Source organism: Anas platyrhynchos, chromosome 9, assembly GCF_047663525.1.
Source record: "Anas platyrhynchos isolate ZD024472 breed Pekin duck chromosome 9, IASCAAS_PekinDuck_T2T, whole genome shotgun sequence".
In the NCBI taxonomy this organism is placed as follows: Eukaryota; Metazoa; Chordata; class Aves; order Anseriformes; family Anatidae; genus Anas; species Anas platyrhynchos.
In genome coordinates this window covers 19,808,117-19,821,925 of record NC_092595.1, presented here as the reverse complement: position 1 = coordinate 19,821,925, position 13,809 = coordinate 19,808,117, and the positions used below count along the sequence as shown (strand labels likewise).

Below are 13,809 nucleotides of genomic sequence, written 5' to 3'. Positions count from 1 at the left end.
GGTTTGAATTGTTTCTCTGGTATCATTTCTCATCTGTGTTTTTCAAGTTTTCTGCATGTCTGGTTCCTAGTAATCCACAGGGAGACATAACCATGGATGCTGAAAGCTGACTTTGCAGAAAGCATGTTTCTTTTATCAGCAGTTATGTTCTACTGATGCCAACATACTGAATTGCTAAAAATGCACTGTATTTAATTACAATGAAGTGATATCCCAGCAAGCCTTTCTCTGGTAAGTATAATTTGTGTTTTTATTGTGAATAATTTCCCTAAATATTTTGGCAGTCTGCATGAGAACACAGCTAAGCGACGTTGACGCACTTTTCCTGTTTGGAGTTGGCTTGTTCTTGTACAGTATGCTTAATCTAATCATCATACCCTGACAGAGCATGGCATGAATGTGAAACTGTGAGACAGAAATCATTTAGGTCACACAAATTAGCAGTCTTCTCAGCCAGGGCTTCCCAGTTGCTAAAGGACTGCACTAGTGCCGTTTGTTTTCTCTTTCCATGAAAATAATACTTTTTTTCCACAATATCTTTTGTCACATGGATGGATGACTGATGAAATTTAGTGAAATTTAGTCTCTAAACAGATATGCTGAGAGGTTGTGTATATTATGCCAAACTGAAATATTTTCCTTTTTCCTAAGTGCTGTGGTGGTTTGAAAATGCTAGAGGAGTGAAACTCTGGGAAAGCAGTGTTTTCAAAATCAAAATTGACATTTAATTTGCATTCAATGCAAAACTGTGCAATGAAAATGCATCTTCCTCTACTTTCAGAATACTTAGATGCCTGTGTATGTTGTTCCTGATACTGATTTTTAACCGCAAGAAGATGCAGGCAAGGACCTAAGTTTCTCTCAGTAAGGTAGTATGAGTGGCGGGAGTTGAATGATGGTGCTGTGCTTCAGCAAGATTTTGTCAGTTTGTGGGATGGTGAGAAGGCTTTATTTATTTATTTATTTATTTTGACCAAGCATTTCTGTACATGTGTTGAGTACACCTTAATCTGAAAGGAATAATCTTCCATCCTACTGGTTCACCCACAATTTATACTAATCCTGTGTTGTCTAGCCATTCAGTCCTGCAGAGAAAAAGCCAATTTTGTGCTACCTCTGCCAGAAAAATTGTTAGTAAATCCTCTTCCCCTTTTGAGCTTTGTGCTTGGTTTCCCTAACAAGCTCTGGTGAGCAATAATTGCGTATCTCTGTGGGGAGATGCTGACGGCAGCGGTGAGTAGGGCATTTCCAGGGCTTCTGCACTGCAGGTGTGGAAGGGAAGTAGGGAGGGGATGTTTGTAGCTGGAGGGAGCAGCCAGGCATCCTCCCCGCGCTGGAGCACAGAAGGCTTCACTCCTCTGACAGCAGCTTCTGACAGGGATGAAGGACAAGGGGATGCTTCTGCTGCTGTTCTTGCTTCAGAGCTGGTCTCTGCCATCTGTTTGGTGTTAAACAGGCAGGATGCAGACAAGGAAAAGGATTAGACGGTCTTGGCTTTGAGACAGGATGGTCCTGCAAGCAACCAAAGGGCCTGTTGTGAGCTGCCAGGAGGACTGTCTGCATGAGTCGCTCCCTGCGGGGCTCAGGTTAATGGTGCATGGGTTGTGAGCAGAAGGCATGCACCGCAAGCCCTCGCTGCCACCTCATAGAAAGAAGTTTTCCCATCAGCTCCCACTAAACACCAGTGATCAGAGCTGTCAGGGAACAGCTAGAATGGGGTTACACCTGTGTTTCTGTAGTGGTGCAAAAGATTAAGTGTTGGCTTTGTTTTTGCGTGTTCTTGCTCAAGCCCTGTGATAGCTGAAGGACACAGCTGTGGTGGTAGTTGGCCTTCTGGCAGGTTTTTGATGAAAGGCAGCTTTTGAGCGCTAAGAAGCTGTCTTACCTTTAATGCATCAGAAATTGTAAGATTTTACATTACTGTTCAATCCTGTGTCCGTACAAAGCTATTGGGCAAAATGTTGCAGGATGTAATGAAGTTGTTTGGTAGCATCTGTATACAAACACAGGCATTCATCTCTCTGGACTAACATTGTAAGATACGGTTTCAAACCAAAATAATTACTGAGCACATCCCAGAGCAAAGACACAATTGTGCTTGTATCAAGGTGCTTATAATGATGCATTTTACTCTTCTGAATTACTGATCTAGTTATTAGCAACCTATTTCTGTTACAGCTTGGGGCATATTAGCAGCAGTGTTTGTCTGTGGCTTGCCAAGTCACTTCCTTTGGTGTTTATTAATCTCCTGGTAGTTTGCCAGGTAAATCTCAGTGCCAAGATCAGTTTCTTATGTGATCAGGAAGTGAAACATGAGGATGCTCTCAGGACTTCCCCGGCCATCTCCCCTCAGCACGCTAACAGGAATGTAGCGATTGTCTTGTGCTTTAGAGATGAAATTTTCAGAGGCACATAGAGCTCAATCTCGTACAGGAATCACTGGGGTTCCCTTTGAACATCTGACATTTTTCCTCTTCATATCCTTCCTTCAAGCTCAAATAATCAAACATCTTTTTTACAAGGAACTACCCAGTTACTGATCATTGTCCTCCTAGGAAAATCTGATTATCTGATGGTATTTACTCCCTGTCACTTCCCTGTGTGTTTATTAGTGTCAGTGTTTCGTTGCCCCCTGAATAATTAGCGTGGAATAAAGTATTGACCTTGCTTCAGTGGGCCACATTTGCCATCATACCCTGTGAAATGACCTGTGAGCGCTTCTGCAGTAGCACAGTGGCAAATGTCAGGTTAAATGTAGTTACTGTTTGGACTTTCAGATTCTTTTTACTTGGTTTGGAAAGAAGGGAGGAGTCTTTCAAGCTAATTTCAGGTGGGGTAATTTTCAAGTTGTGGCTCTGTTTCAGTGAGAAGAAGCTCCTGGGAGACATCTGGAATCCTCATGCAAGCAAGATATGAGGGGTTTGGGTGCTTATGTTTCATTTTGATTTCAAATTGTTGAAATAGTTTTTTGATTAATATTAGGTGCAACGAAGCTTTTTGGCGTTATGCACTTGTACAAATACACCTGCATGGGACTGACTTTCTAACAGCTACCAGAAAGTAGCATCTTTATACGGTACCTTAATTGTTATATGGGTTTAAAAATATATTTTTACTTCTTTGTTTTGGAAAGGAAACTTTCACATAACACAGTCACTGGTTTGCTTACTCTCCCCACTTTCCCCGTACCCCTTTTGGAAGTGGTAGAGGTAAGATTCGTCTCTGTCAGAGGCACCTGCACGCTTTGCTAAGTTCCTGTGTCTTTCAGGTGGGCGAATGAGTATGGCTGTAACACCAGCTTCATGTCTTCTGTGTCTGGTTTTAGGGGGTGGGGGGGAAGAGGCTGTATCTCAGCATGCTTTTCTCAGCGCCACAGCTTAGTTCTTAAGTAAACTTGATGTATGCCTACAAGTTAACACAATTTTACAGATTTTTTTACAGTTCTTGCAAGTTACATTGAAAGACTGTTATTTGTATGCCAGCCATGTATGAGGAGGTGCTTGTAGATATTTGTCAACCTTGAAGACTGTACCTTGGAATTTTTCAGTAAGATAATTTAGGTTTTTAATACATGAAGGAAACACTTTCTTTAGTATTAGACATTGTAAATAATTTAGAGGCTTTGTTCAATTCTAAAACATGGCAGCATGGATGGTAAATTTTACAGGTGTTCTTTTCATAGGCATGTATTTTTGTTCCTTCCACTGTGAGTACATGTTTCTTGCTCGTATTCTTTCAGAAATGATCTTCGCAGTGAGACAGTAAATTTGGGGTAGAATTTCTTAAAAGAAAACAAAGCTCTGGACCTGTGGCTTACCAAGTACAGTCTTGCAGAACATTTTTTTGCAAGACATTCATACCCCTGCCTGGTTTTGGTGCTTCATGAAAAGCAGCTGTCACTGAGATTGTTCATGCTTTTGCGAGTTTGGTGGGTTTTGCTGCTTCTTAAAACACTTCATCTCTCCGGCAGTGAAAAGCAACAGGGGGGCTGCTCAGCCATAGGTGGGCATGCCAGGGCTAGGCACTTCGGAGGCCTGGCTGCAAAGGGTTGGACACAGCTTCAGAAACATCTTTCCTGGGTGCTTTTGACAACTTCCAGCAGAATTACCATGTTGTCTGTGGAAGCACAGAAATTACACATTTCAAAATTATCTGCTCCCGTTAACATGTCTTATTGTCTTCCAGTCCTTCTGATCAGCCTAACACCGCAATATAGAAAATGTGGGTTAGCTTGCTCTCCAGTACTATGAGCAATCTGTGCTCTGGCAGCAGCTGCCCATTAGAAATGTCTGCCAGAGAACTGAAATTGCCCTTCTTCATTTGTCCTTCCATGCCTCCTATTCTCTCATTTCCCTTGTTTTTTATCTCTCTTATTAAAAAGAAATATATATTTTAAATTACTTAAGGGCAGCGCACACTAAAATAAACGTTTTAGATGTTGCTGTTTTTGCCATTTGCTGTTGGCTGCGTTTCTTCTGCTGGCAGCGTGGACGCTGAAGCCCTGTGTTGCAAGGGTCTGGGGGAGAGAGCTGCTGGGAACGGAGGGAGACGGCTCCTGAGAGAGTGAAACAAAAAGGTGGCAGTGAAAGTGAAGCTACAGCTGAACGTACAGTTTATTGCTGTTGCTGGGGAATACTGTACGCCTGTTTCAAGACCGCTGCAAACCTGGCCAGACAAAATGGGTGGAAGGGCAGAAGGTGGGGAATGTCTGTATCCGATTATGAATTGGAGGAAATGACTGTCTGTGCTCTGCGCGCTGGTGGGCTCGGAGCACGCCGCCGGCAGGCTGCTTAGCGTTGTAGGGTACCGAACAAAAAGTGGTGAATCGTCAGCTTTTGTGTTTAAAATAACTACCAGGCTTACAAGAAGTTGTTCCTTAAAAATATGTTGTGGGTTTTCTGTTGGCTTTCTTAAACTAACTGGAAACTTTCTGCTTTTTTTCAGGAACGTTTTTTCTCTGAAAACATTGCTGCTAAAAAGCTCCAAACAGGAGAAGTAAATCCAGTCAGCTTGTCAGGTCACTGGCTCAGTGTAAAAGTGCTTTCATGAGGTAACGTTGGGCCAAAGTCAACTTTTCTTTCTCCTTTGTAAATCTGCAGCCAAGCAATGGGCCAGAAAATCTCAGGGAGCATAAAGTCTGTGGATGTGAGGGAGCCCCCTTATAGACCTGTTAAACGAGAGCTGAGAGGCCCGGATTTTTGCAAGCCCGCCCGGCTGGACATGTTGTTGGATATGCCCCCTGCCAAGCTGGAGGTCCAGTACAAACACGCTTGGAACAATGAAGATCGCTCTTTAAATATATTTGTAAAGGAGGACGATAAACTGACTTTTCACAGACACCCAGTGGCCCAAAGCACAGATTGCATCCGGGGCAAAGTCGGCTACACGAGAGGCCTCCACGTCTGGCAGATCCACTGGCCCACGAGGCAGCGGGGCACTCACGCTGTGGTGGGCGTCTCCACGGCCGAAGCTCCGCTGCACTCGGTGGGGTACACGTCGTTGGTCGGTAGCAATAGTGAATCGTGGGGCTGGGATTTGGGACGCAACAAACTCTATCACAACTGTAAAAACCAGCCTGGGGTCACGTATCCGGTCTTTTTGGAACCAGACGAGTCTTTTGTACTCCCAGACTCCTTACTGGTGGTGTTGGATATGGACGAAGGGACGCTCAGCTTCATGGTAGATGGACAGTATCTTGGAGTGGCCTTCAGAGGACTAAAAGGGAAAAAACTTTACCCCATAGTCAGTGCAGTTTGGGGGCACTGTGAAATTACAATGAGATACATCAACGGACTTGACCGTAAGTGTTAACGCGTTTCTTCATTGCGTTGTCTCTCAACTCTTCTCATGTAGGATTTATTTTCTTTATCTTTTCATTGTGAACCGAGTGTACTGGAGGAGGACTCTCCACCGTGAGTAAATTGCAACCTGTAGTTACTGCACACAGCTAACAACGGTATGGATTGTATCAAAATATTTTCTGTTGTGAGAATTTTCTGTTTCAGCGAGCAGAGTGGCAGGAAATCTGTGTCTAAAGAAAGTGAACAGACTGAGGGGAAAAAAAAATCTTGAGAAACTTCCAGGGTATATTTAACAGTAAAACTCTCGTTTACTTGAGGATGTGTTTTAAATCTATGGTTTTCAAATAGGATTTGTGAATCCTATAAAACTTTATGGTGGTATTGGGAACTCTTGCATGGTGTGTGCAAACAGGCTTGAATTCAGACCAGTGGGCTTGCTTGTCTGCAGGACCCTCAGAAGCAGTGGTGGATCCTCAAGAATCTGGGAACTCAGGTCAGATACTGTTTTCAGCAGTTTTTCTGAAATTGAGCCCTTCTCCTTGGTTCATTTCAGAAGGTGCTGTTCTTCGGAAACACGGTTCATTGGATAAACTTTAGCTATTTTTGATATAAAGGGACAAATCAAATGCCTTTGGTAGTAAGGAGCAGCATGTTGCTGCTGTGTCTCTAAAGTAGCCCACCAGAAGATGCTCTGCAGAACTGGGTTTTGTGCAGCTCTTCTCAGTGTTTGGGAAGGAGTGTGCTCTGCCAGAGCCACTTCTGCAGCACAGCACACGTTGGGCTGTGCCCAGCTGCCCACACGCAGCTTCTCTGCTGCTGGGCACTGCGGGCGGCATGGCTGAACGAGGTAGCAGGGAGTGGGACCTTGTCAATGCTTTGTTATCTGATCCACAGGATGAACTGGGAATGGAAATACAGAGATTTAGCAAAAGCACATGGCTGGACTAAACTTTCTTTGTTTTTTGGACTTCATGAATGGAACTTGTTTGTATAAAAAGGGACTAATAGCAAGTGTGCAACACCTCTGCCTTTCAGTTAGTGATAGTTAAAGGAATTTACAATTCTTTTCAATTAGGTTGGGATGGTCTATTTTTTTCCCCATCAAATTAATTCTCTGCTCATTAGCCTCGCGTCTGACATACAAAGTAGAAACATAATTAAAGAACTTGACCCTGTTTAAGATTGCTTTTTCATAAGCATCTGTAATAGGCACTGGGGGGAAGAGTCTTTATCCACAGAAGCCCTGCAGGTTATTAGAGCCAAATGCTAAATAGCTTCCTGAGTGCTTTCATACAAGGGAATATCAGAGGATCGTAAGTATTTTGCAATCACTCAGACGTTGCAGAGTTGTGTGCTGACTGCTTGCTACAGACTTTTTTTGGAGGCTGGTGGGGGAGGGATGCTTTTGCAAACTGGGTATTTGTGTGCGAAAGCAGTTTTCATAATGCTGGGAATATCTGCCAAGCTAAGCAAAGTACTGCTCGGCTCGCTCCACCACGTCCTCAAAGGGAGGCGTTCTGCCTTCCTGCTGTACCCTCTGCAGGGCTGCTCGAGGGAGCCCCAGGAAGATGAAAAGAAGGGACGAGGATGTGAATGAGTTTGGTAGGAATTATAAAATAAAAGGGGCTAAGTGGGGAAGCATAGCTGTGGTCTGTGAGACGGCTGAGAGAAAAATTCCCATCCGGTCTCTTGTGGGATAGTTTTGCTGGAAAAGGCAGGATGGCTTCCTTAGATGATCCCAGAGGAAGGCAAAACAGTCGTGCTCAGGCATGAACCCATGGCTAGGAGTAAACTTGTAAACCAAGCTTTTATGTCGGCCTGAATGCTGACCTGATCATGTGAAGAGGAAGTGTAAAGGCACTTTGCCGTGAGGCACTTTGACATCCTGGAGTCACGTCATTTGTTATCACATGGTCACTGATCCCTTGCTGTCCTGCAACAAAAACAGCATTCATAAAGCAGAGCAGCTCGTCTCGCTGGTGCCCCGAAACAAACACCTTCTCTTCTCCGCCAAAAGCCTTTCTATCCAGCCCAGCATATGTGTGCTTGGAGGTTGTTGGTGGTGCTGCTTGCCCACTTCTTAACCTTACAGATCCTCAATTTGTCCTGCAAGTATCTCATGCTGCTGATTGCTGCTTTTGGTAGATCTGGCAGTCGCAAGTTAGTTGTTCCTGAAATTGTGCTGTCCAACAGTGACCGTAGCTGGCTGTTTAATGACTGATTGACACTTCTCAGGGCTATCTGTGTGGTGTCTCACAGAGCACATGGACACCTCGGCTGCGGGGATTTCAAGCATTTTCAGTGCTTACTAATTAAACAGAAGACCTCTCAATACTTAAAGGCCTCAAGGTTAATTCTTAAAGGTTTTACAGGGTTGTAAACTTTGCATTTCACCTTGTTTTCAGAAAGCAATTCAGTGAAAATGTAAGAGATGCTCTGTTTATATGTATTTTAGACTACAGAAGTCCAGAATACAGAATTGTCTCATACCTATTGTGTAATTCTGAAGATCTTGATGCAGCATGTTCTGATGGCTGACTGGTAAATAGAAAACATACCTGAGATGCTGCTGCTTCTTGAGCAGAGTTTTTCAAAATATTTTATCTAAAGTAAAATACTTCTAATGACTCTAAATTGCTTTTTTTTTTTTTTTCCTATTTAAAAAATTTATTATTTCTTTATTTTAGAAGCATAGCTGTAAGAAGTCCTGCATAGCATACCGTAGTGGTTCATAGGGTCTCTAGAGAGCTGGTGAGGAATTCTGCTTTTCTTTCTGAACAGTTTGCATGTGTCGGGTATAAGAAATTGTTCAGGAGGTGAGCGATATTACTTCTCCTTCAATAAACATGAAGTGAAAAGAGGTGTACCCAAATCTTATTCAGGATCTTCAGTTTTCAATTTGACCTTTATCCTGCTTTTCTGACAAATTTTGGAGGCAGCCTCCCTTTTTTTGTTAGCTGTCAAGAAGCGTTGGTACCTTCTGAGTGGTGTATGTCACAGGTAGAACAGTATTTTTGTATCTGTATGCAACCACTTCTGTGGTGACTTAAATGGGTATCAGATCATATTTTTGTTTATTTTGACTGTCGGTACTGCTCCTGTGTGGTAAAACTGCTACTTTGATAAAGAGCATGCCTAACTAAAGAACTGAACATTGTTTTTTTTGTTTATTTGTTTGTTCTAATGAGGAGTGGACAAGTAGAAGTCTTTTATAGCCTGAACGTCTGTAATGTACCTGTTTCTGTGCAGAAACACACTTCCTAAGCAGTCTTACGGGTCTGTGGGGAATCGTCCGAGCCTAAAATAGATTCAGGAGTGGCTTAGTGTTGCAATGAACTCCTTTCTTCAGGCAGTTTTGGGGTGTAGAAGGAAGCGTTGGTTTTGTTTTTAAGTTGTGAGCCTGGAGCTGCAGTAAGGAGGCTGCCCCAGGGTGGTCGTCGATGTTGGCAGCGGCAGTGAGGTGGCCCTGGGACAGAGATGGCTGTGATGCACGGGTAGGGAACAGTGAACAGCAGATTGAGAATGGGTTAGGGGGTGGTGGAAAACTAAGAGAGCTGCTGTTTGTGTGGCAGGGGTGGTTGGGCGGCTGTAAAACACAGAAGGGAAAGCAGAGAAGAGGAGAGGGTTAAGTGCTACGGAGCTAAGTGGTAATTTTTGTGTGCTTGGGGATTGTCTCCTTGATAGTTCCAGCAGTGAAGAATGAGGTCCTGCTGTTTTTTTTAAATCTTCTCAAGGCTGAGGTTCAAGCCAAGAGTTGCACTTGATATGAAACAATAATATTTGAAAATCCATCTGAGTTACTGATGGGTTTGAACAATGTGTGTCATTTAAAAAAGCAACTTTAAAAGTTCTTATTTAAAGCCTTCCACGAGCTTCAGAAGCTACTTTGAGCATCACGTGGAGGCAAGCAGTGACCTTCACGAGACAGTCTTTCACTCCTGTTTGGGAGACCCGGAGCTGCAAATGTGTGTCAGGGTTTGGGAGGGAAGGGAGCAGGGCAGGATGGAGAGTGCTCGGTATAACCATGTTCAGTTCTTCCCTGATCTTTTATCATCTTTTAGCAAATGCTATCAGTATTTATCATGCTGGTGTTTTCTCAGTATCAATTTTATATCAGATTTCTGACTCATTGCTTATTGCTATAATAAAAAAAAGAAGCACGAATGCACAGCAAAGGCAGTCTATGTTGTTTTTCAGATGCTTTTTTCATCAGGGTATGTGTGTGGTTAAAAACCAGCTAGGCTATTTATGTCTGTTGTCTGATGAGGAATCCTGAAGACTATTTATAGCCTGGAACCCAGAAATAGAGAAATGCTTTGTGCACTGCTGATCGTGGCCGATACGTTGATACTTGTGTGTTTCATCAGTGGTGGGAGGACAACTGAACAGTGCTGTGCTGGGAAACCTGCTCATTGAGGAAATGAATTGAGCATGGTGGTTTGTTCTGATCCTTAAAACTACCCAACAGAGCAGTGTTTGAGATCCAGCAGCACGTTACAGGTCTGGCCCTGCCCTGCTCTGTGCTGGTGCGGAGGAACACGCAGAACACAGCCCGTCTGCACTGACAATGCAGGAGCCACGCACACGGAATTGAATTATGTGACTAATAGGTACAAAATTGAGAACTGAATGTCTTCCTAGGCAGAGCGGATGCAGAGAGGCTGCAGGAAGGTTTTCCAGCCATAGCTGCGCAATGCAGAACTGGTGGAAGCAAAACTGTGTGATCCCTGGGGCTGAGAGCCGGCAGGGTGGGTGGGGGAGCAGCTCTGTGTGTCCACGGCAGCACAGCGTGCCTGTGGATGCCGTGGAGAAACAGCTGTGGATGTGCATGAGTGCTGGCCTTCTGGCCACATCTCAAAAGACCTCCTGGTGTCACTTTCAGATTTCTTCTTCCTGCAGAGCGCTCTTACCCTGGCTGCATGGTGCAGGCTGCTGCGGCTGCTGCTTTGGAGGGTGCTCGCTGCTTGGGATATGCCGTGGGATGTGTCCTAATTAGAGGCACTTTCTCCATGTGATCCAGACAATTTTAAAGAAAGCTTCAGCATGTTTAAATGAGCTTCAAAAGTCTTGAAATTGCACATGGAAGGAAAGAATCCTGACATTTTTATTACAACATATTGAGTAAACTATAAGAGCTGAAGATCAGAATCCCACACCCCTCCCCCCCCCAATTTGTATATTTCTAGTTATATATCCTTAAACTATTTCTTGTGATTTGGCAAGATTTGGGGCTAATATGCCCAGCCAGCTGTCTGGTCGTAGTGTCTGATGTTCAGCAGAGCCAGGCTTTTGCTCCTAGAATTCTTCTGCCTTTTGAAGTTCCAGAAAGAATAACTCATGTTTAGATTGAAAAGAGACTGTAAGACTTTATAATAGAAACAACAGTATCCTAATAACTTCTTTCTTCTCTTCTGTTCAGAATTTAGCCGTCTTGTCTTAAACTGATGTTTTCATAGATCCAAGAATTACATTTATGAGACATTTGGGATACTGGCTGCTTTTTATGCCTAAATCTCTTGCTTCTAAAATTAGGAGTTTTTATTTTAAAACAGTAACTTTGGCTTTCCCTTATATAATAGTATAATTGTTTTGAAATATGTTACAGCAGACAGCTAATTTTCCTTTGTGTGGTATTTACGGTTCGTCGTGCTGTTTCGGCGTGGAAGAATGCTTCTGAAGCTTGATGGCCCACTGCAGCTCTTGTGTTAGACCTCATGTAGCCCTTACACAATCCTGAAAACAAGCCTGACTATCTGGAGTTCAGAGAGATGGAAGCATTTACAGCTCGGAAGAAAAGACAACTTGCCTACGAGTGTAATGCCAAGTTACAGAAAACATCAGCGTGTACAAGTGCAGGTGCTGTTAACCTACACGTCCTTGTAGTGATCGGTGCCTGACAAAATGCCAAGGCTTTCTCTAAGCTGTTACTCTCCATTAGCCTGCAGCCTACTACGTTGCTTTTTAAAAAGTATCTCTACCTATTTACATCCACAGATGAAGCAGAAGTATTATTAAAAGTACGTGCTTCAAACACCTACATCAAAGAGGTGACTTTCTGGCTGCATTTAGTGTCGGTGCGGCCCCACCTTGAATATCGTGGGCAGTTCTGGGCTCCACGACATAAAAAAGATGTTGCTGTTGCTGGTGAAGTTGCAGAGGTTTTGTGGCATGGGATTTGTTCGAACCTTGTGCTCCTAGCCTCAGAAGACCATGACTTAACCCTTGAGTTCTTTCCAGACCTTGGCTTGTGTGTTTCCATTGTGCTTTGTGAAACAGGGGACTATGCATCTCAGCTGAAATAACAATTTTGGAGCTCTGGGCTCTTCTTTCCTATTATTTTAACTCACACTGGTTTGTCTGTAACGGATGACAAATGGCAATTATAAATATGGACTCTTCACCACAGAGGCCCTTTTATTACAAAGGAATCTAAGTCAGAACTGCAGAATTAACTATCAGGAGAAATATATAGTTTCTCATCAGATGTGCTGGGTTTTCCCCCAGATGGTTTTCAATTAAAATTTTTAAATGAATATGTTCTTTTGTTTAGATAAACCTGTTTGTTTTATATGTTATTTAAATAATTTATTACTCTGGAGGTTGCGGTGGAAATAATGCACTCTGAAGATGCAGTATTGCTAGATCTTAGGGAGAATTTTCCCTGCAGATATGCAATCAGAGGATGAAGTGGTAGTAATTAAGCAGCTAATGCTGTGAAGAAGGAATCTTTAGTTTTCAAGATAATTTAACAGGAAAAAGCTTTTCAGTTCCTGCTTTAGGAATCAGGTGCCTCATTGTTGGGGCTTTTTGTTTTCCTTGGCATACCTACCCCTTTCCTGGGGTTAAGCACGTTTCTTGTCCTCTAATCCTAATTTGTTGATGTTTTCTAATTGACTCTTAGCCTTTTCTCAGCAGCTTGAAACCACTGCATTGTCACTCGAATATGCCACTCTGTTAATTGGCTTTCTGCCCTGGTTGCCTCCTGCCCCGTCCATCTCTCTCTGAGCTCTTCTGGTGTTTTTTGGTCCTCCAGCTTCTTTTGTCCTTTCCCCAGATAAATTTGTTTCTTCTGTTGTTACTGTGCTGCTATTAAGAATTAATTCTTACCTAACTTTGCTGTTGTTCATAACTTCAGGCAGGCTGCTTTATTAATAACTGTGGGCCATCAGGTGCAGCATCACTCTTCCAAAGGATGGAAATGCCAGATCTAAGTGCCTGCCTTCAGTTGTGATGGTGAATGGTCTTTGAAATGGTCTGTTGGGGTGAATGTTGAATATTTATATATATTTTTTAACTTGTATAAATTAATTGTAATTATGCAGAAAATCCCCAGATTACCTGAAGTTGATAGTAAATAATTGATCAATGCATGTAGATGCAAAGACTGTCTTAAGCTTCTATTCTTGTAAGATTAGCTACATCGTGTTTTATGCAGCTTTGACTTAGTAAGACCTACAGTGATAGAGACTCCCCAGGCAATCTAAGGCACTTATTAGCTTTACAAGTAACAAGGTTTTCTGCTTTGAGGTCTAGTCCAGTCTATTTATTTAGCAGGGAATGCAGTTGTCATTGACCTGAAACATGTGACGGTGTTGGCATAATTTTAAGTTCAGTAGCTCCCTGACTGCCTGTGCTGTTTCTTCCCATTGTCGCTCATGAATGTAGCATGGCAACTGTCAAATCTTCAAGTTTCAAGGAAAAAAGGAAAATTGTGCTGTATTCACATTTCTGCTGATTTCCCTGTGTATCTGGTTTTTAAGGAATAAGAACCTTGAAGAACAGCAACTGCATCTCTGTTCTCAAAATTGAAGTGAATGTTGTAATCTAAAGATACACTTTGAATATTGTATTTAGTACTCTAAAATAGCAATTAAAATTTCAAAGCCTTGCTTAATCCTTTTCTGAATTTGCTGGAGCTGCGATGCTGGAATTGCTCAGCAATGTGTACTGATTCTCACAGGTTTGTATGAGAAGTCGAAAGGACGTTTGTTTTCAGATTTGCTCTATC

At 42.8% G+C, this 13,809-nt stretch overlaps 1 protein-coding gene across 13 annotated transcripts in view; it reads left to right on the top strand.

Annotated features, from left to right (window-relative positions):
* The window catches only part of SPSB4 (splA/ryanodine receptor domain and SOCS box containing 4), a 142,390-nt gene that overhangs the window by 72,075 nt on the left and 56,506 nt on the right, over positions 1–13,809 (top strand). For all 13 annotated transcript variants that reach the window (XR_005267862.2, XM_038183764.2, XM_038183759.2 and 10 more), the window contains exon 2: positions 4,945–5,800. Coding sequence is in view for 12 of the 13 variants with exons in the window: in XM_038183764.2 (XP_038039692.1) it covers positions 5,107–5,800 (694 nt within the window). In the remaining variant the exon portion in view is untranslated. The remainder of the gene's footprint in view (positions 1–4,944; positions 5,801–13,809) is intronic.